The sequence below is a fragment of the Vanacampus margaritifer genome, chromosome 6, assembly GCF_051991255.1.
Source record: "Vanacampus margaritifer isolate UIUO_Vmar chromosome 6, RoL_Vmar_1.0, whole genome shotgun sequence".
In the NCBI taxonomy this organism is placed as follows: Eukaryota; Metazoa; Chordata; class Actinopteri; order Syngnathiformes; family Syngnathidae; genus Vanacampus; species Vanacampus margaritifer.
In genome coordinates this window covers 4950959-4971390 of record NC_135437.1, presented here as the reverse complement: position 1 = coordinate 4971390, position 20432 = coordinate 4950959, and the positions used below count along the sequence as shown (strand labels likewise).

General features: G+C 39.4%; 1 protein-coding gene across 1 annotated transcript in view; it reads right to left on the bottom strand.

Moving 5' to 3' along the window:
* LOC144053252 (solute carrier family 66 member 2) overlaps positions 1 to 20432 on the bottom strand; it is a 53909-nt gene that overhangs the window by 29969 nt on the left and 3508 nt on the right. The window contains exon 3 of the mRNA XM_077567518.1: positions 19733 to 19866. Coding sequence (XP_077423644.1) covers positions 19733 to 19866 — 134 coding nt within the window. The remainder of the gene's footprint in view (positions 1 to 19732; positions 19867 to 20432) is intronic.

Genomic DNA, 20432 nt, shown 5'->3' with positions numbered 1-20432 from the left:
AGGTCAGAGTCTGCATCAAAGCCTTCTGTATGCTCTAGCAGAAAAAAATAAAAAATAAAAAAAAAATATATAAATACGTTTTGGGAGCAAATGAGTTAAGTATTCTGCTATTATAAACGTAATGTTCTATTAAAGATGTGTTAATTTAAAGGGACTACACCATGGTATTTCAAGCCCTATAGGCATATAATAATGAAATCTTACCTTTGACAATTGTCATTTCATTGCACTTTGGCATTGCAAATGTGAAGAATAATAGATTGCTTTGAATTCAGTTGGACAGAATGTTTATTGATAAAGGCTACTTTTGTCATTATCCCATGGAGGGAGGTCTCAGAGAAAGTGGGCGCACGTTTAGTCCGCAGAGGCGGTGCGGCGCCGCACGAAATGGCGTCAAACCGTGCCAACAGCTCGTTTTTTCAGGTTGGGAGGGACTGGTGCTTGAAAAGAATTATAACCTAGAATTTCTCATACAGGGGCGAATGGAGGAAAACACAACTTCATGTTTTTGGTGAGGAATTAGCATTTTAACATGGATAAAAGCTCCAAAAAGTTGATTTTTCATGTTGCAGTCCCTTTAAGAATTTGTTCATTATCATGTTTCTTAACTCAAACACACTGCTTAATTAAAGGCTCTCTGACAGTGTTACTCAACACTGAGCATTATTATCTTTGCAAATACAGAATTTTTTTATGCTGCTCTAAAATCGGATCTGATTACATTTTTGCACATTGTGCAAATCTACTTACACATAACAGTACCTGATCCAGAATTTGTGGTCGGAAACCATCTCACAGAGTAAATGAGCTGAAAGTTAAAAAAAAAATGGGTCAAGTTTCTCTGGGATCACCCAAGGTGCTCTGCAATTATTTTACAGAGAGTAGCTCTGACCTCCACTCCCACATACTCTTTAGTTTTCAGGCTGTTTCTGTGCCATGAAAAGCATATCAGAAATTATTTGGAAAGATTGAAAAGAAAAATAACAGGTAAAAAAAGAGAGGGATTTCATTTTTCTGACTTCTATTTTATCTGTATGCTCATTAATTCATTTAATTATTTACAATGCTGGGCACTTATTTTGGATCCCCACTTTATTAAAAAGAAAAAGAAAAAAAGTGAATTTTATATAATCAGATTAATAAACTGAAAAGAGCGCAGTCTTCCAAAAAATGACAACACTTATTAGTACCTCCCCAGTAAAGTAAAAACAGCATCCCTCCTTGTACCTCCAAAATCCTCACTTTTCAAGAGAACCCAAAACATATTCAACCATTAACATTGCATCATGAAATAGAGCAACACTTTAGATTGGTAATTATTTTGTAAAATTAATAGACACACATGTGGACTGATCAATTGTATTAAGTTGTGAAAATTACATTTCCCCAATTATGACGATTGCCTAACTATATTACAGGCATAAATAATTAGACACAAATCCCCACAACAAAAAGATAAAGGCTAAACCAAATTACTATAATTACTGCGTTCTTTTTCTATGTACAGCAGGTCTGTGTGGGGGTTCACAACAGCAGACACTTTTATTTATTTTTCACACATCACTGCTGCTTTAACGTTTAATCCACTTTTCAATTTATTGCTTCACTGCTCGAATTACACGTCACAAATACGTGTCTTTGTATACAATGAATAACCAAACAAATTGAGATTTTGCCTGTGGGTCACCTTGTTTCACAACGTGACAATAAAGTGATGTCTCCAAGCTGTTTGGTCACATCTGCTACAAAGTCTGCCAGCATCCTCTTCAACATCACAGGATTATGGCAACCTCACTGATTATGTCACACTGTCATTTACATAATTAAAGTGGAAGTCAACCTTAAACATTTCTTGACAATAATGTGTTATATGTGACCTCACTAGTCTAAACATGACATTCTGATTAATATTACGTTTGTGGAATATGAGTTATGCAACAAAATCCAGCCCTTTTTATCCATCTGAGAGGGCGGTCATTTTGCAACTTGCTGTTGTCTTAGATGAGCCCCCCCCATTAATTTCTTTTAATGCACCACATACGCTCCTTGACATGCCTGGGAGGCGGGTGGATCGGAGCAGAGGGGGATATCATTTCCCTCTGCTCTGGTTCACCTGCCCCCAATTTTAATGCACCACACACACACACTTATGTATATACACTGGGTGGGATAACACTCACGGTTTAGGGGTAGAGTTCGCCAGTCGGCGAGCTGGCGAACTCAGTAACAGGGTTCGTTTTTCACTTAGATCGTTGGGGTGACGACCGGGGCCTCTCCCCGCTGGGCCTGGGGTTCGGGGATGCCGCCCGTCCTCCGGTGCCCCCATCTCCCTTTCTGCCCCTGGTGTTCCGTCCCTCCGCGTGGTGGGGGGTGGGGAGGGCGCGGGTGCCCTCTCCGCTCCACTGCCCGGCCCCTCTTCGGCGCGGATGCCTGGGTGCGGTGTGTCCCCGGGGTCTGGGGGTCGGGGGCTGGGGGGCTGTCGGTGGGTGGTGGTGGGGGCGGGGGACGGGGGCGGCTTGGTTGGGGGGTGGTGTTGGTGAGGGTGCCGGGGTGGGGGGTGTCTGGGGATTTGGGGATTTGGGGACCTGGGGGCGGTTGGGGCTGGGTTGGGGTGGATGGCGGGGGTGGGGGGGTCGTGGGGGGAGTGGGGGTTGTGGGCCGGTGGGGTGCCTGGTGGGCCTGCAGTGCCCCGTCCTGCTGCGTTGGGTTGGGGGCGCGGGCCGCGTTGGGGTGGGGGCGCTCCTGCTCCTGGGTTTGCTCTCCGGCCGGTGGCCCCTGCGGGGCCCGGGGGTCGTCCTTTGGCGCTGCCGCGGCCTGGGGGGCCCTGAGGTGTTGCGCTTGCTCTGTCCTGGCGGGGGACGACGGCTCCCCTCTTTGGTGGAGATTTTCATGCATGCCAGATCCACCACACCAGCATCTATCGAAACTCAGACACAATTTGTTTCTCCCTCAGGTCATTGATTCGGTGGAGGCGGGTGTCTGTGAATCTCACTCTGCTTCGTCTGTCCTTTCTACCTTTCCTCAGTTTCTCCTTCAGGCCCTTGAGGTCTCCCTGATTTGTTGGAATTTAGATGTCTCTGGGGTTGGTGAAGGACTCTGGTTAGTGGCCCGGTGGGTGGTGTCTGGTCGGTGCTGGGCTTCGCTTTTCTTTCTTTTCTTTGGTCCCTCTTCGGGTCTCCTGGCGGCCCCACGACTCTGGCTGGATTTTGAAGTGTTCGGTTTAGGTGAACGGTATGGGAATTCTTTTTTTTTTTTACACGCACGCACGCACGCACGCACGCACGCACGCACGCACGCACGCACACACACACACACACACACACACGCATAAAAAAAAAGAAAAAAAAAAGGAGAACAATGATGATGACATGTCAAATGATCAATACTGAGCTCTCCCCGAAAAAAAAAAGAAAAAAGATGATATCACAGTTGCTCGGGTAACGGCCAATTACAGGTCACCTGTTTTCTGAAGCTGAGCTGCAATTGGTTGTTACCTGAGAAACTGTGATGTTATTTTCACTCGACAACAAGTGGCAAAATGGTCGCCTTCTGATATTGATTTAAAAAAAATGGCTGGATTTGACTGCTTACGTCATATTCTACCAATGCAATATTAACCAGAATACAGTGTCAAGATATTTTTTTTTCCACTACCCTTTTTTAAAGACAGAACGCTGCAAGCCCCCTAAAAGATTCCCACCCAGTCGGGACAGACTTGCTGGCCTCCTCCCATGACCAATGCTGTAAGTACTGATTACGAGTTAAAATTAGCATCTTTAAAAGTGACCATTCAATTATATGATTATCTCATAATTCCATATTAGTCTGTGTCTTGGTAGTGATGCGGCTCACATAGAGCTGCCTTTGATGCAGCAGCCTCAAGGTCAAGTCCTGGTTAATGTCCCATTTACTCAGTTCTGTGACTGATGTTCAATCAGTCCAGTGTACCCACCTTTTGCCCTAAATCATCTGGGATAGGGTCCAGCTCTCCAACCCTGAACAAGATAAGTGGTACCGAAAATAGGGTCAAAAGGGAAACAATTGGCACTGGTTGTGAGAGAGATTCTGGTCTGTTTCCAGAATGTAGTTGCAGGGCCATTACACCAGCCTCCTCAGTCTGACAGCTCTCCTTTACCGTGGAATTCGTCTGTACAGTATAAAGAGAATTTTCCCTCTATGGATTAATTTAATTAATTTGATTTTTCAGATGAAATTTTACTCTCACCACAAGATAAATATGTAATAAAGTTAAAAAAAATGCATCTTCCAAAGACTTAAGAGAAGCTATAAACATGGGTAGATAAATAGGTTTAGGATTTGTGTGCAGCAAGAGTGTGTGTATGTGCGTGTGTGTGCGTTCTGCAGAAACTGCTCGGAGGAAATGGAACGTTCAAATTTAAAGGCAGCCCTCGAGATGCAACATTTATCCCCATTACAAATGCACAAATTGTGTCTAAACAACAGCTTCCCCCAGGTGTCTCATGGTGCTATTACTTGGCCTCATTATCTCTTATGAATGCAGCTTGCTCCTGGCTAGTGCAGTATTTTAATCATTGAGGATGTTGGTTTTTGGTATGCATCTTCTTTTCCTCACTTGAAAGTTTCTGTCTTCTAATGAAACAGGCATTTGTAAAGTAAAGCTCAATGGCATAAATGTAGTCAAGATATTGTGCTGCACTTCACCTTTCTTACAGCTGATATGTGTTTCAGGATTTTTGGCGATCACTTTTTTTTTTTTCCTTAGATTTTACTTGATGCATTACAAGATGCCTGGTTCAACATGCGGAATCACAAAAAAAAAAAAAAAAAACTAAGAGTACCGCTAGTATAATAGTATAATATGAAAAAGGCTGTCATCATTTAATGGCCCCCCTTTGTTCTTAAAGCAGTGCTTCTCAATTATTATTTTTCAATTGTCACACTTCCCCAAAGGATGAAGAAAATATCCCCCCTCCCCATGCAACTTTCTGCCATGTCTACTCTGCAGGAGAGCTCATACTCCCGGCGCACTCTCTGATAATGAGAGCTCCACTGCCACGTACTGTACTAGATGTGCAATTACACTTTTTTTTAGTAGGGTACAAAAAAAAACATGTTACCTGAGGTACCACACGGTTTACAAAGCTAGATAAAGTGCATGGAAGACATCAGAGCCAAAAACATTGTTGTGAAGTAAAGCTTTAAGAATTGACAACAACCGGTTGTTGAACAATTGGGTTAAAAAATATCAACGCGGCAGTAAGAAAGGTTAAATTCACAAACAACATCCGTATGTCAATTAGTCAAAACATTAAGAAAAATACTTGTTAAACGGGAAGTCAGCCCATATATATATATATATATATATATATATATATATATATATATATATATATATATATATATATATATATATATATATATATATATATATATATATATTAATATATATATACAGTATATATATTACAGTATTTTTTTTTATGCAGTGCCAATAGCCTAAGCACAGTATTCTGATTAATATTGTGTTTGTGGAATATGCATTAAGCAGCATAAACAGCAAAATCCAATATTGCAATGAACATTTTGGGTTTTACTTCCCCTTTACCAGGATGAAACATTTTGTCCCATCTATGCTTTTGAGAAGCCAAAGTTGCTGAACAGCAGTGACCTTGGTGCTGAGGTTGAAGGAGTTTCTGATAGGGGAGGATGGAATTTAAGAGGTGATGCATCACTGGAGCGCTTCACTCCTCCTAACATATGCTGGGAGATGACAAAGATAGAGGAGCAGGACATCCAATTACCTACACTTGGACTTCTCTTGTTCTTATTTGACTTCTATCTGCCTCAAATACTGTCTAACAAATGTGAACACACCACTAAATATGCAAGTTAAAAAAAAAAGATAAAAGATGATGAGATTTGTGCTATTTGTGTCATCATCTATATTTGGACTTAGAAAAATGGATTCCTTTTGTACTGGTCCAGAGCAATACAAGCCTTTTGGAATTTGAAGTATGCAGTTACATAAATTCTATTAAATGAATAAACACTTTTGGGAAAACAATACTAAAAAAATAAATAAAAAAATGTAAAAAAGGACAAACATAAAAGTTTTATGCAATTACAATACGGCAAAGCAAGGAAGTGGGGGAGCTTGAAGATGGAAACACCAGAAGTAAGCCAGTGTGCGTGTGTGTGTGTGCGTGCGTGTGTGGTCTTGTTTTGTTACATAGTGGGGCCAACATTTTGCTGGGCTCCACAAGTTTAGACCTCTTTTTGAGGGTCAAGACTTGGTTTTAGAGTGTAGGTCTGAATTGGGTTATGGTTGAGGTTAGGGTAAGTGATAGGGGTAGGTAATCATTTTTGATGGCTGGGGTAAGGGTAAGGGGCTAGGAAATGCATTATGTCGATGAGATTGCCCCACAAAGATAGTAAAACAAACGTGTGTGTGTGTGTGCGTGTCATGTGTGAGTGTGCGTGCGCACGTGCGTGCGTGCATGGTGATCGGGTTGGATAATCAATTGCTGACCGGGAAAGGAATCCTGGGGTTGAGATAACAGCCAAGTGGACCAAACTATTTAATAAGGTCTACTTCTTTTTAATGAGATAAGCATGTATAATTCAAAGATAGTGACTTGAAAAGGGGTTTTGGGGTAGACAGCAATTGATAAACGAGTGCTATTGGAGGCAGAATAACAGTAATTTGAAAGATTTTCCAATCAATCCAGTTGACCTTCATAGGGGAGATGATTGTAGCACTACAGGCGAAGACCATTCATGGCTTTGGTAAATGATTACTGGAAACGTGACATTTTCTAGTATTATTACAGAAACATACAATTAGATAATGGGTGATGACAACTTGGTGGCCAATTCTCCCCTGTCAAGTTGCTCAAAGACTGCAGTTTTCTGTCATACGCATCACCAATAGCCTTTATTGGAGAAGTCAGTTATGCACCTCAACATGCAATGGCAGGAAACTGCAAAAAATTCACACTTCAGACACATGCAATCAGTTGGACTTATTTAAAAAACAAACAAACAAAAAAACAGATAAGAACAATGTTCTCCTGCATTTACTTCTCAGCAGGTGACTATTAGTAAAGGGATTATAGTTTATTTAAAAGCAGGAAAAAATACTTGACAAATCGGCCGTTTTTGTATCAACAATGCACCAAACCTACAGACAATCACAAACTAAATAAAAATATACAATTGAACTCACAAGCAGGTTCTTACAGTACTGTAAATCATTTGCTCAATTAACCTCCTCAAGATACAATTACCCCACCCTAGTCCAAGAGCAAAATAATTAGCACAGCAGGGCCTCATTAAAAGTTATTTAGATGAAGAGTAAATTGACCTTCATATGACCACATTTATCTGCTCTCCAGCACAGCCAGCGCTATACTCTAAACAGTGCAGCAGAGACCCAAGCAACAGACACACGCACACACACGATGGTTATGTTTATGCTCATACAGTATATATTTCAGTATTTATCAATGCACTCAACAGTATTACACATGTTGGTAGCAGTAAACACTTGTGCAAACATGCAAAGGGCTTTAAAATGCCTCACATTCACCAATTCACACACACTCATACACCAGTGGTTGGCTGCTGCTTTGCAGGGGCTGCCAAGTCCACTGGGAGCAAATCGGGGTTCAGTGTCTTGCTCAAGGACACTTCGACATGGTCACCAGGGCTGAGGATCGGACCCACAACCTCACAGATGGGAGACAACCACTCTACCACTAAGCCATGCCACCCTCTCTCTTATACAGTATAAGACGTATGACATACCTAACCTAAGCGAGATTTGACTCAACATTGTCACAATTCCAATTTTCTTGATAGTTTCTACAGTAAATTGTGTCTTTCTTAAAACTTGAATGTTAATAATTGAGACTTACTTGCAACTTGAACATACGTAGGCAATGTGACTTGTTCTCACCACTGCGGTATGGTATATATTTATGCTGTTGGGTGGAAAATTTGGATGTCTAAATAATATGGTCTATTGGTCATTTATTCTTCTTTTTTTTATTACAAAATCAATATTCATGGTAAGTCCCTATGTAGTCTGTTATTTGTACTCATTTTTAACCAAAATGTATTAAGAGATGACAGCAGCAAAGGGCTCACATTGGTCTGATGATGAAGTGCAGTCCCCCATGATGACGTCTTCTTCTTGCATGAATCAACGTGATGACGTATATTTCGGGGGGCACGGTTTGGTTAGAGTAATGTGAGTGCGGGCCGGAAGGGGGCCAGGGGAGGGAAGGGGGCAATCAGGCTTCAGTACGGTATGGAAGAAATGGCCCTAGTGTGAGTGCACCCTTAGACCTTTGAAACAGAGTCTAGGAAGATGACGTTAACACCGTTGTTAGCTTCTGTTAAGTATTAAAGTAGAGGTTTTGGAGATGTGACAATGCACCCACGTGTTTTTCTTTGCTGTCATGTCGTGGGCTTTATAATCATCTTTTTGGGAAAGAGGCAGTGAAAGCAGTAGAAATATTGTTTTGATGCCTTCTTTTTGTTTTTTTTTGTATGTTTCTTAGCATTACAATGGTACACACAATTTCGATGAAACCTTTTGCATGGCGAGCAAGAACCCTCTACGCCATTAGGGTGATGATCCGAATAAACATGTGGATGTATTTTCCCTTTTCTTCCTGGTCGGGTGGTATTTATGATTGTATAATCCCATGTACATGCTACGCGCTGTAGCTTCTTGCTAGCCAGTCCGCTAGCCTACAACCTACATTGTCAGGCTTGGGGAGTAACGGAATACATGTACCGCCGTTACGTAATCAGATTACCCCAAAAATGTAACTGTATTCCCTTACAGTTACAGGAAAAACATGTAATCAGATTACAGGTACATTTATTAAAAAAGGGGGATTACTTCGAGGGATTACAATTTCTACGATGAGAGAGAGAGAGGGGGAGACAGAGAGAGTGAGCAAGAGAGTGAGAGTGAGAGAGCGAGAGCGAGCATGCACGCCCGCGCGAAGTGGGACCGTTGCTACATGTCGGGGAGGTGGGGACAAACGAACTGACTAGTCGTGTCCTTCACACGCGGGAAGTTTGAAAAAGCTTCACGGACGGGAGGATGAAATGGCGACCGGTATTCACTGGAACTTACTCGAAGCGCAAGTTTGAGCTGAGAGTCCAGCGGCATGCTACGCGCTGTAGCTTCTTGCTAGCTAGCCTACAACCATAATGTGAGTTACACCTTCCAAACAAATCTTCCTCCCACAAATTCACTATTTAAACATCATACACAACATATACACGGCTCAACTTGTGACAGGGATAAAAGTTCATTTTGCTATCTATCTATCTATCTATCTATCTATCTATCTATCTATCTATCTATCTATCTATCTATCTATCTATCTATCTATCTATCTATCTATCTATCTATCTATCTATCTATCTATCTATCTATCCATCCATCCATCCATCCATCCATCCATCCATCTATGCTTTCAGTGACAGTTCGAAAACAGCATATGGACATCAATCAATCAATCAATCAATCAATCAATCAATCAATCAACCAATCTATAGCCTACATGCTTTTTAATTGCACAAAGATATTTGCTATTTGTAGGCTGCCCGGGTCCCTATAATCCCCGCAAATAGCAAGAGCACATTGTATAGAATATATATTGCGGTGATATTTATTTTTATTTTGTCTTCATGAGCATATTCGGTAATGGAGTAATCCAAAAGTAATCCAAAACAATCAAGTTACATTACTTTAATATTATGTTAATTGGATTACGTTATTAACTACATTTTTTAGCAGGTAACTTGTAACTGTAACGGAATACATTTTAAAAGTAACCCTCCAAACCCTGGTCATTGTAAAGTGAAAACAATCATTTTAGTGTGGGGTCAAGATCAATAAGCAAACTGAGATGAGCAGCAGATACCCACAGCAAATCCATCAATACCAATAACAAGAGCAACACAAAAAAACAAAAAATAGCAAGCTTGGGGTTAAAACACACACATACAAATAAAGCCAGCCTGTAGTCGCTCTTCTAGCCTAGTCTAGTCCCTCTATACGTACAGCTACTTCTTTCTGTTCTTTGTCACGGGTCAAGATCTTCCCATTTTGTGCTATTTCAAATGATATTTCAGCATATCTCTGACTTTCAAGTGATATGTTTACTGGATGTGGAGACACAGTATAGTATATATAGTATATATAGTTTGAATATATATCTATACATGTATTGTGGGTTGTGTGTGCATGAGAAACACATAGCATGTTACAGCATGGTTGCCGGAGGGGGTTAGGAGTTGTAGTCTTATCACATCATTCCCTGTGATTGGGTAAAATCAGAGAGCGCTGCGCAACAAAGCCGTGGGAGTGGAAGAGCAATTGTTTGGGCTGCTGAGCTCATTTCAGTTTAGCTTAATGGGGGGAATAATGATCTTAAAGCTCACAGGGGTGTGTGCCTATCACAACTTTTCCTTGACATTGCAGAGTCAAGGACCAACGTGCATTAAGCTTCCAAGAATGACAGGAGTAAGTATAAATAAAATCCTCAGAATTCATCCACAAGTGCACTTTATTGGCACTTTTCTGATAATGCTATATGTCCTGAGCGCAGACACAATATGCAATGTCAGCCAAGATGAGCCCCTATGATAGTAAATATAGTGTAGACGGCATTGGAATAGGTTAAAGGACAACCAAGTATTTTACTGCAATTGCTGAAGATGTATGTTTGAGCACAACATAGCAAATTTTTGACAAGCTCTGCAGACAGGCACATGCACTTTTTAAAATGGTGACCTATGCAATAGAAAGTTCACATAGCGGAACAGCCAAGTAAACGCGTCTTTAGTCTGCATAATTTTAGATGGTCTTTGCTGTCTGAACAGAGCGGGGAATAGCAAGAAAGCAAAATGTTAAAAACTTTTTTTTTCAACTCTTTGACTGCCATGGACGTTAAAAGACGTCAAGTAAAAACCTACGGAGGGCCGCCAATGACGTTAAAAGACGTCATCCAATTTTTTTTATAATTTTTTTTGAAACGGGTGGAGGAAAGCCTTGGCCAGCTGCTGTGAAAGTTTCAAGCAGATCTAGTTAGCCTAATGACTATTTTTGGCCCCTAGAGGGCAGCAATGACTCTCTTTTGACAAGATTGGGTAGGCGTCAGTAGAAGACGTGAGGCAGAGCTAGAAGGGACAATGGCTGGGGAAGGGAAGAAAACATGGCGACTGGTTGCAAGCAGCTCACGGTCGAGCAGTTTTTTTCAAAGATGAAAAGCATCGACCAACGCTAAAGAGCACATTGATGACGGCGATGATCATCATCGATGATGATGATGGTGACTCCGAGGTTGACGCTGAAGTTGCAAGCGTTGACGCGGCGGCTATGACGACGTCATAAAGGTTCACCGGCTAGCGATGCTAACACCGGAAAACGCGGAGCACAACCGAGCACGCTCAGGCGAACGTTCAATCGGACGACGAAGAGTGCCCTGAGTCCAATGCATATTCATCGGAGGAGTGTGTACAGTCTGCTACTTGCTATTCCCCGGAAAAAAAGGCCGTCAATAAAGTGTAACGTCTGCACGCGAAAGGAGCCATCGCAAGTGAAACTAATCTGTTGTGCAAATCCTGCTGTGTCTCCTTGCACGCATGGGAGCGTTACAAAAAGAAAAACTGTATTTGAAACATCCACATAATTGTAAATAGTACCACAGTTGCACACATTTGTAAATAGTTTGAGAAATTGTTTTGTCAAATTGTTACACTGTTGAATGGAAATAAACGTATTTTGCAACCAAAAAACACTTTTTCATTGTTGGTGATAGCGTTTTACAGAAGTAAAGCACTATTTAGGTGTTTGTGGCATCATTCATGGACAAAAAGAAGTGTACAATTCACTAGAGTGCATGAAATAACATCGTTTCACAAAAAGCTCTTTTTCTCCGCTTTTTGTTTCAAAACAGAGCATTTCGGTGAAACTAACCATTTTCTATTGTTGATTACTGAAGAACGGAACAAGTTAGAAACAAACTTTTTTTTCTGATGAAAGATGAGAGTTCAATCTTCCATTTGGTAGTATGTGTGTTTCCATAGTCCAAACACAACATTTTCTGTGGACCTTGAAAGATCAGTCAAAATGCTTAAATCGGCTGGCACTGGCGACATCCCGTTTCTGAAAACGTCTGGCAGTCAAAGAGTTAATTACCAAACATGATTACATTGGTGACTTGATTGTACAGTTTTGACAAGGGATGGGCAGGTAGTACTGATTCCAGGTAACGGTATTTGTTTTAAGGTTTCCGTATTCTCAACGGTGGCCGATACTAGTATCGACCACCCTCTTGTGGCTGTTTTACAATATCAGGAACTAAATATTTGATATTGTAAGAATAGAAAATTGCCATTAAATTTATTCAATTTTAATGAAAAATGCTATATTGTGATATACAGAATAATATTAGTGTTTTTTTTTCATTCTCTATCTTTGTTTTGGGTAGGGGGAATTAATTTTACCAAAAGTACTATTGGTATTGGTACGGTGAATCATTCATCAATGGGTGAGACTGTTGTTCCTGGTCGTCTCTGCCATGTATGAACCGACACAATGCTGCATGCTGCATTCTGCTCCCCTCCAGCCTCCAACTGCTTTCCCGTGTACTCTCGTGTGTATTGTGTGGGAGGAATCAAGGCTTCTTGACTATCACTGCCTCTAATCATAATTAATTGTATGATTAAATTAATTTAATTAATTAATTAATTAATTAATTAAGTTATTCGGATATAATCGCATGTTATAGGTTCTTCTAAATGTACAATAAAATACTTTTCAAGTTTTTCATACTTTTTGTTAATTAACATAAATTAAAATTAAATTAAAAACAAATATTAAGGATGTTCGATACCGATGCTCAAATCTTCAGTACTCACCGATACAGATACCAAGTGCCGGTACCATTAGTACTTAGGGGTGTGAATAGCCTAGTACCTGGCGATTCGATTCGTATCACTATTCAAAAGTCATGATTCGATTCAATACCGATTAATTCCGATGCGATTCTATTAATTCATTATTGCGATTTATTTATTTTTGTACTCAAATTTAGAAAATACTAATCAGTAAACTTGCACATGTACACTGCAAGATTTGTATGAAAATGTATTTCTTTATCTGAAAATTTAGGCTTATAACTGAGCCACTGCATTTAACAAACAGGTTGCAGTCTGTTTCATGTTTGAACAGCACTGAAATAAAATATTAAGGCTTAATGTTCTATTAATATAACATTCTTCCATGCTTAATGTGTGAATCCTAACCCTAAGTAAAACGTTTAAAAATCTATTCAGCCGCATATCGAATCGATTCGAGAATTGCGCGCTGTAATATCGCGATATATTGCCGAATCAATTTTTTCTAACACCCCTAGTAATTATGATACATAAAATTTAAAAAACAAACAAAACATCCATCCTTCTTCTACCGCTTATCCAAGGTCGAGTTACGGGGGCAGCAGCTTTAGCAGGGAAGCCCAGACTTCCCTCTCCCCAACCACTTCAACCAGCTCCTCCAGCGGGATCCCAAGGTGTTCCCAGGGCCTCTCGCCGGTGGGACATGCCCGGAACATCTCCCCCTTTTTAATTTAATTTAATTTTTTTAACAATAACAGATATTTTAAAAAATTACATATCCCAACTATACAGTAGCACATTTTCTTAAAATTGAATGAAATTAATGGCAATTATATTTCTTCAATTTGCTCATAGAAGTCATTTTGCATAGAGCAAACAATAAAATAAATTTAAAACAAAATCCACAAATAAAATGAAACAAATAATCCAGTGGCCAGAAAAAAATAAGTCCCAATCAAAATATGTGGTTGTACAACTTATTTTTAAGGAACAGAGTGAAGTGCAAATAATTCAATTCCTTACAATAGGGCTTCAAGTAATTTAGTAATATCTACCATGAACAATTCCTCGAGCTGTTTAGTGTGTGATGTTTAATGATATCTTGTTTTGAAATCCATGCTTTTAATTTAGAAGGCTGCTTAGAATTAGTATACATCCCCAAAGGGAAACGAAAAAGCCACATTACAAATGTAATGTAGTGTGTATAAGAGCTATAATTAGTGTCTGCAGGGCCATAACGACACCTTTCTAATTTTTTTGCAACGTTAACGAGGCAATTAAGAGCAAGGAAATCGTAAACGAGGCAATTAAAAACAGCAAAGTTACACGAGCTAAAAACATATATGAACCCCAGATATAGGTGATATTACTCACAACAAGAGTACTTACTTATTCTCAGTAGTGCACACTCGCCCATCCTTAACAAATATGGTTACAAAATACAAATGTGGTTGTATCTTTTAAGTTCATTGATACAATAATTTTATAGTACGTTATTGAAGTTAAAAAAAAGATACACTGAACGGTTAAAAGGAGTGTGAAACGCTGAGTCATAGAATTGTGTTGAGTAATTATATTGGCATTATTATAATAATAATTATATTATATATGGCATTAGTGTTTCATGCTGAACATTGGTGAAAGAAACAGTACATTTTTCTTTTCAAATTCAGAGCAATTGGTATTTGGAACATGAAGCAATTCATGGGCAGCAGGGGCCTCATTTATCAAGCGTGTGTACGGAAAGAAGTGGACGTAAAGCGTGTGTATGAACCTTGCCACGCAAAGTGCGGGATTTATCAATTTGGGCTTGCGCATGACAACGTGCGTAAATTTGCACACAGTGACAGTGACACAACTGATAAAAAGAGCGATACATTATTACAGACATCACCAGCAAGCCAAAATTAAAGAGTTCACAAACATTGAGTCATAGATTAATTGCAGACACATTTCAATGAAAGCACAATAACACATGAATTCAGCTGCGTGAAAAGATTTCATTCAGTCGATGCACAAATAATCTGCAATATAAGTGGGCTGTTGGACTCATTCATTCTTTGATTGGAACGATGATGTGTGCATCTTGTGATTGCTGGATTGATTGCCCCGGTGCAAACAGATAATTGTCGATGGGGATAAGCTGATGGATGTTTCAGCAACATGTCAACTGTCGGAGAGTTCACGCATGTCATGTGCTTAATTGTGTTATAGTGACTCATTTCCACAATGTTGTATATAAAGGCCTCGATAGACCAATCTGATGTCGGCCAAATGTGATCGACACTTTCCCCCATGGGGCGTCAGCCTAGCCGTCGGCAAGTCGCGTTGGAAAAATGATGGAAGTACACACCGCAAGAGACATCAATTATTAACTTATTCACTTTCAAACATTCTCACTGAAGCAACTCCCTTCCTGTTACTGTTACTGGATTTTGACTGATTTTGCAAGTTCCGCAGAATATTCTGTTCTATTGCTATAAAAACATTGAACCTAGCAAAAGAAAGATTAGAGTCTCTTCTTTCATCGGGAAAAAAAAAGTATATTTGTATCTGTTTCTATTTTGCAGAAATTAGCATTATAATCTAGCTAAGTTTCATCATTATTCACAAAGCTGTTGAAAAGACTGGCAAAAAGAGCTTGTTGCAACATGGCCCTGGCTAAACTCTTATATTCTGCTTCCAACAGAATATAAGAACAGAATCTGCCTTGAACACACACACTGACTCTGTTGGCATCATCGCTCACGGCCCCTCTAAATCTAGTTCAACTTGTTTGTGAGATATTGTTTTGAGAAAAAGTACCCGGAGAGTATATTTTGTCTGGAGATCGGCACAGCTGCAAATCTGTTGTATAACGTGTTTTAAAAGGCGTTTCACTTTCCAAGCTCGATACTATAAGAAGCCCTCTTCCGTAAGGGAGGGGGCACAATGGGCACTCTGAAAATTCCACCTCCTACGTGATGTTCAGGGTCGTCCCGATGTCCGGAGATCTCTGTTCTAATAAATCATCTTTGCAATGGTGTTTTTTCTTACAAGAAATCTGTCTTCATATTTTTGGAACACGCAAAAGAGGACGAATATATTTAACCGCTTCAGTAACCACTGACATATATATATATATATATATATATATATATATATATATTTATATTTATTTATTTATTTTTGCAAATGTATTCATGAATCTAAATAGGGGGGTACAAAAAATGTTTCATACAGAAATGGTTTAAAAAATAAAAAAGTATTAAAATCTACTGTAATGTTGTTTTGAAAATATTTATTGTGCAGATTTCAAGTCAATATCAAAACTCAGGACTGCAGTGTGAAAACAAATATTTAGTGAAAGGTATTCACTTTAGTACAGCCTATCCATCCATTTTTTGAATCAAGCATGTTGTTTAATCTTCAATCACTTCCTGTTTAGCTACATGTGTAGGATTACTTTTTTTTACTCATTAAAAGAACAGCTGTTTTGCTATTAAAAGTTTGACACGTTCCGCTTATACGCGGTACCAGTAAGAACTTTATAAAAAGTGTAATTGATCACCCATGCACTTAAATTAATGTCAGTTTCATGATAACGTTAGCCGGTTAGCAAAGTGGTTAGCATAGCAAGGCTTCTACGTCTTTTGCTCGAAAATCACGCCTCGTAATCTCTTTGTGAGAACTTTAATACTTGTAACTGAAGAAGTGCTTCTTATACGCTGCCACGGAGACGACTGTCATTACTTATGAGTGAAAGCACAACGTGTTTATGTGCAGTATTAGCCAGCCAAAGCTAACAAAGCTTGTTGCTATGCTGTGACGTAAGTGGTAGTGGTCCCCCTCAGTTTTATGAAGACCACGATCCGTCCCCTACACTTGATCGTTGCTTGATGCGTGTACGCCGGCGAGCACACTCTTTGCTGCCTTCATCATACTCAGCGCGGCTTTTCTCCGCTGTGGTCGATAGTCTCCCAGGCTATAGGAGGCAGTGAAGAGTGCCTACGACATATGAACAACACTTCACCCCATTAGAAGTAGAATACAATTTTATTTTATTTTTTTTTCCATAACGACTTCAGCAGTTTGGGATAAATGGTCTACAAACATTTAACAAAATAAATGGAACCAAAGAGTCGGGAAGTAGAAAACATTGTTGTTTACGACTGCGTTTGCCCGTCCGCTATGTTTTTTCACGCGGACCGTCTGCGTATCCCCGGCAACCGCCCGGCTCCTAACCCGCTTGCAGCTTGGTTTATTTTTTATTTATATATATTTTATATATATATTTTATTTTATATTTGTAGCAAGCCTTTTACCCAACCTCACGGGAACAACAACATTGTAGGGTTAGAGTTCTCTGATGAACAGCTAAATTGTGAAAGATAGAAGGAATAATATTCAGTCGGTGTTTGTAACTTTTCTCTCCTTAGCTAGCACGGTATGACGCTGATTTACACATTAATCAGACAGCGCATGCCGACGTCCGATGTCGGATTGGTGTATCGAGGCCTTAAAATAAAGTATGAACAACAATGTTTTTACAATAATTGTATTTAAAATAGTAAAGCCTCTGGCCATTTATTTAAAGCTTTTTAGTGCCATTTTAAAGGCCTTAGTGTCATTCAAATTAATTTAATGACTTGAAAACTGATTGGACATGCACAAAAATGTATCCTCAGCAAAATCATACAATTTCTACAATTGCTGATCCATAATTACTGTAGGTTACATCAATGCACTGTAGTGTGAAAAAAAAAGGAGACAATTGTGTCCAGGAGTTCTCCCTCACAGGCATTTAATTTCCATTTCTAAATAATTCTGTGCAATTATTCTTAAAAGCATGACTGCTAACGAACTACCTCTCACCTACTGATTTAATTAGCCTGGCTAATCAAACTGTTATCAGGGGGTTAATTAACCACGCTGAAAGTCAACAGAACACTTGTGTAAAAAGCAATTAGATAGGCAGTGTCATGTGTGTGTGTGTGCGTGCTTGCTTAAATTCATTACACTCAATTTGGCCTACTGCATTGCATTGTGTTGCGGATAAGTGTGATTGGAAGAGTGCACATACTTTTTAGTTTATCATATCAAGCTGAAGTCATAAAATAAATTGGCATACCGGATATTACCTAAATACTGCACTACTTGTGAAGCTGTGACACCTGCAAATCTAATATTGGAATTTGATTATTAAGTTTAAAACTAGCTGAAAGAAATTCACAATTAGAAAGAAGTGACAGTGGAAAAAAATTGTATAGCTAATATTAAATTCAATTGGGCAAATATGAGCCCATTAGGGGGATAATGTGTTAGGTGAACTACCTATAATTTTAAATACAGTAAATGAGGTAAATATGAAATTATATTAATCTGTGAGAGAAGCTGCTCACTGTTGAGTAAACATGTTTATGGAACAACAAGAGTGGGTTGATGAGGCACTTCAAGGTGAATTGTAAAATTATTTGAGAGGTTAAGCACAAAAGTTAATGTGGTGTAGTTTACACTTACATATGGAAAGGCTGAAGCCATGCGCACGAGCAGCTGTGTGCGGCCATCATGGAAATGTATTTGGCCAATTAGATAGTTGCAAGACTCAATGGAATCATTTAACAGTTTCATTTATATTTTGGCAAATACTGCCCCCTGTTGGATAATAAGGTAACCAACAAAAACCAATAGCATGTACTTATACTTATACTGTACTGCAATTATTTATTTATTTATTTTCAAGATCCAATTTTGTTTTCATTTTCGCACACCTCAACAAGGGGAGGAGGTCAGGGCACCACACGTAGAGTGGGCCGTAAGCTGAAAGGAACTGTTTTGCAAAATGCTAGGCCTAACTCATTCCATCAAATATTTGATATCTGGTATTTGCCATAAAAAAAACAAGTCATGGATGTTGAGGGGAAATTAGTATATCCATAATATGTCCATAAGGTAGTAATTGACACACAATGATTTTTATATTAAATGTGTTTTACAGATTCCCTTAGGCAAACATACTGTAGTACGCTGTATAGTATGTGTTTAAAGTGGAAAGGGTCAGTTTGCTATAAAAATGAGAAGGAAGAGGATGTTAGTGTGATGGACAAATCAAGGGGACTGTCTAAAGTGCAGTGAACAATGTTACAAAAGAAGATTAGAAACGGAAGTAAGGGCAGGTGAAGATGAAAGAGTTCCATATTTGGTGAAACATGTTGACACACATCTTATAGAGGAAGTTACTTCACATGACGCTAATTCTGATTTGTTGGACAAGTTTGCCAGTGGAGAGGACAGCTCAATTTCATTGAAAGGCTTCTCTGATCTATTCTCGTTCAGAGCCCACCACTCCCTCTTTGCAGCCACATTTAGTGAAACTGGACCTCAGGGGACACTTTTACAAGGCAGGCGGGCATGGAGTAATTTAGCAAACAGTCAAAAAGAAAACACAATAATAATAATAATAATGACGATGATGATGATTTTCACTCAGAATGCTTTTTTATTAAGTTTAACTTAAGATTTTCTTTGCATAGACCTATTATACAATATATTGTTAGCATATCAGCACATAATAGTGTGGAACAACATAACAAATACTTCAGAACTAAAAGAAAATACTTAGGAAAGAAAAGTTTCCCTCATCAAATATTTTGAAATCAGAAAGCTCAACATTCTATTAAATCATTTTGGCGCCAATAATTTAAAGAAAGTCTGTTTTTAAAACAGCTTTGACAGTCCAAGCTTTTCCAACGGCTCCGTCTTTTGGCAACAAGTAGGAGTTGTGTTGCAAGCGACACCATTTCTCAACACTGCACCTGAAACATTCAAATGTCATACTGGTTACCTGAAAGTCGGTGCTGCTTGGTGCTCACAGGATTGGTGTTTTGGACAGCGCAGCAGAGGTGGAGCATAGCAAACATGGTGAGGATCATCACCACACTCTGGAGCAGCAATGTGAGCTCAAACTGCTTCCCTATCCTGCACAGGTGGATGCAACCAAATCATCAGTCGCTGACGTGTACTGATTTGTAATGATAACTTGGAGAAGTACAACAAACTATATATATAATTAAATAATTTTAAAAAACATGCATTTCGAGCAGAGTTAGAAGCTAACCACCAGTTTTTAACACCATCTTTTTTGGGGGGGGGTGACAGACTATGTTGACTGTGTTATCCTTGTGCTTTTAGATTCAACTGCTCCATTCGATATTGTGGACCATGAAATCCTGATCTTCTGCTGGGATCAGTGGGTGGGCACCAGGGGCCAAGCACTGGAGTAGTACCTGGCAAACGAGACTTTCTGTGTCAACCTTGGCGACCATTTCCTCCTCACGTGTGGTCCTATAAGGCTTAGTCCTATATCCAGTTTTCGTTTCCTTTAATTACATCACTTAAACTTTTATTTTATGCAGATGACAGCCAAATCTATGAGCCGCTAATAGAGTAAGGGATATTCTCTCATTCCTTTGCTCGAGTGTCTGGCCTGACGGGCTAATAAATTACAATTAAAACAAGACAGTTGTGATGATTTTTGGTGACAT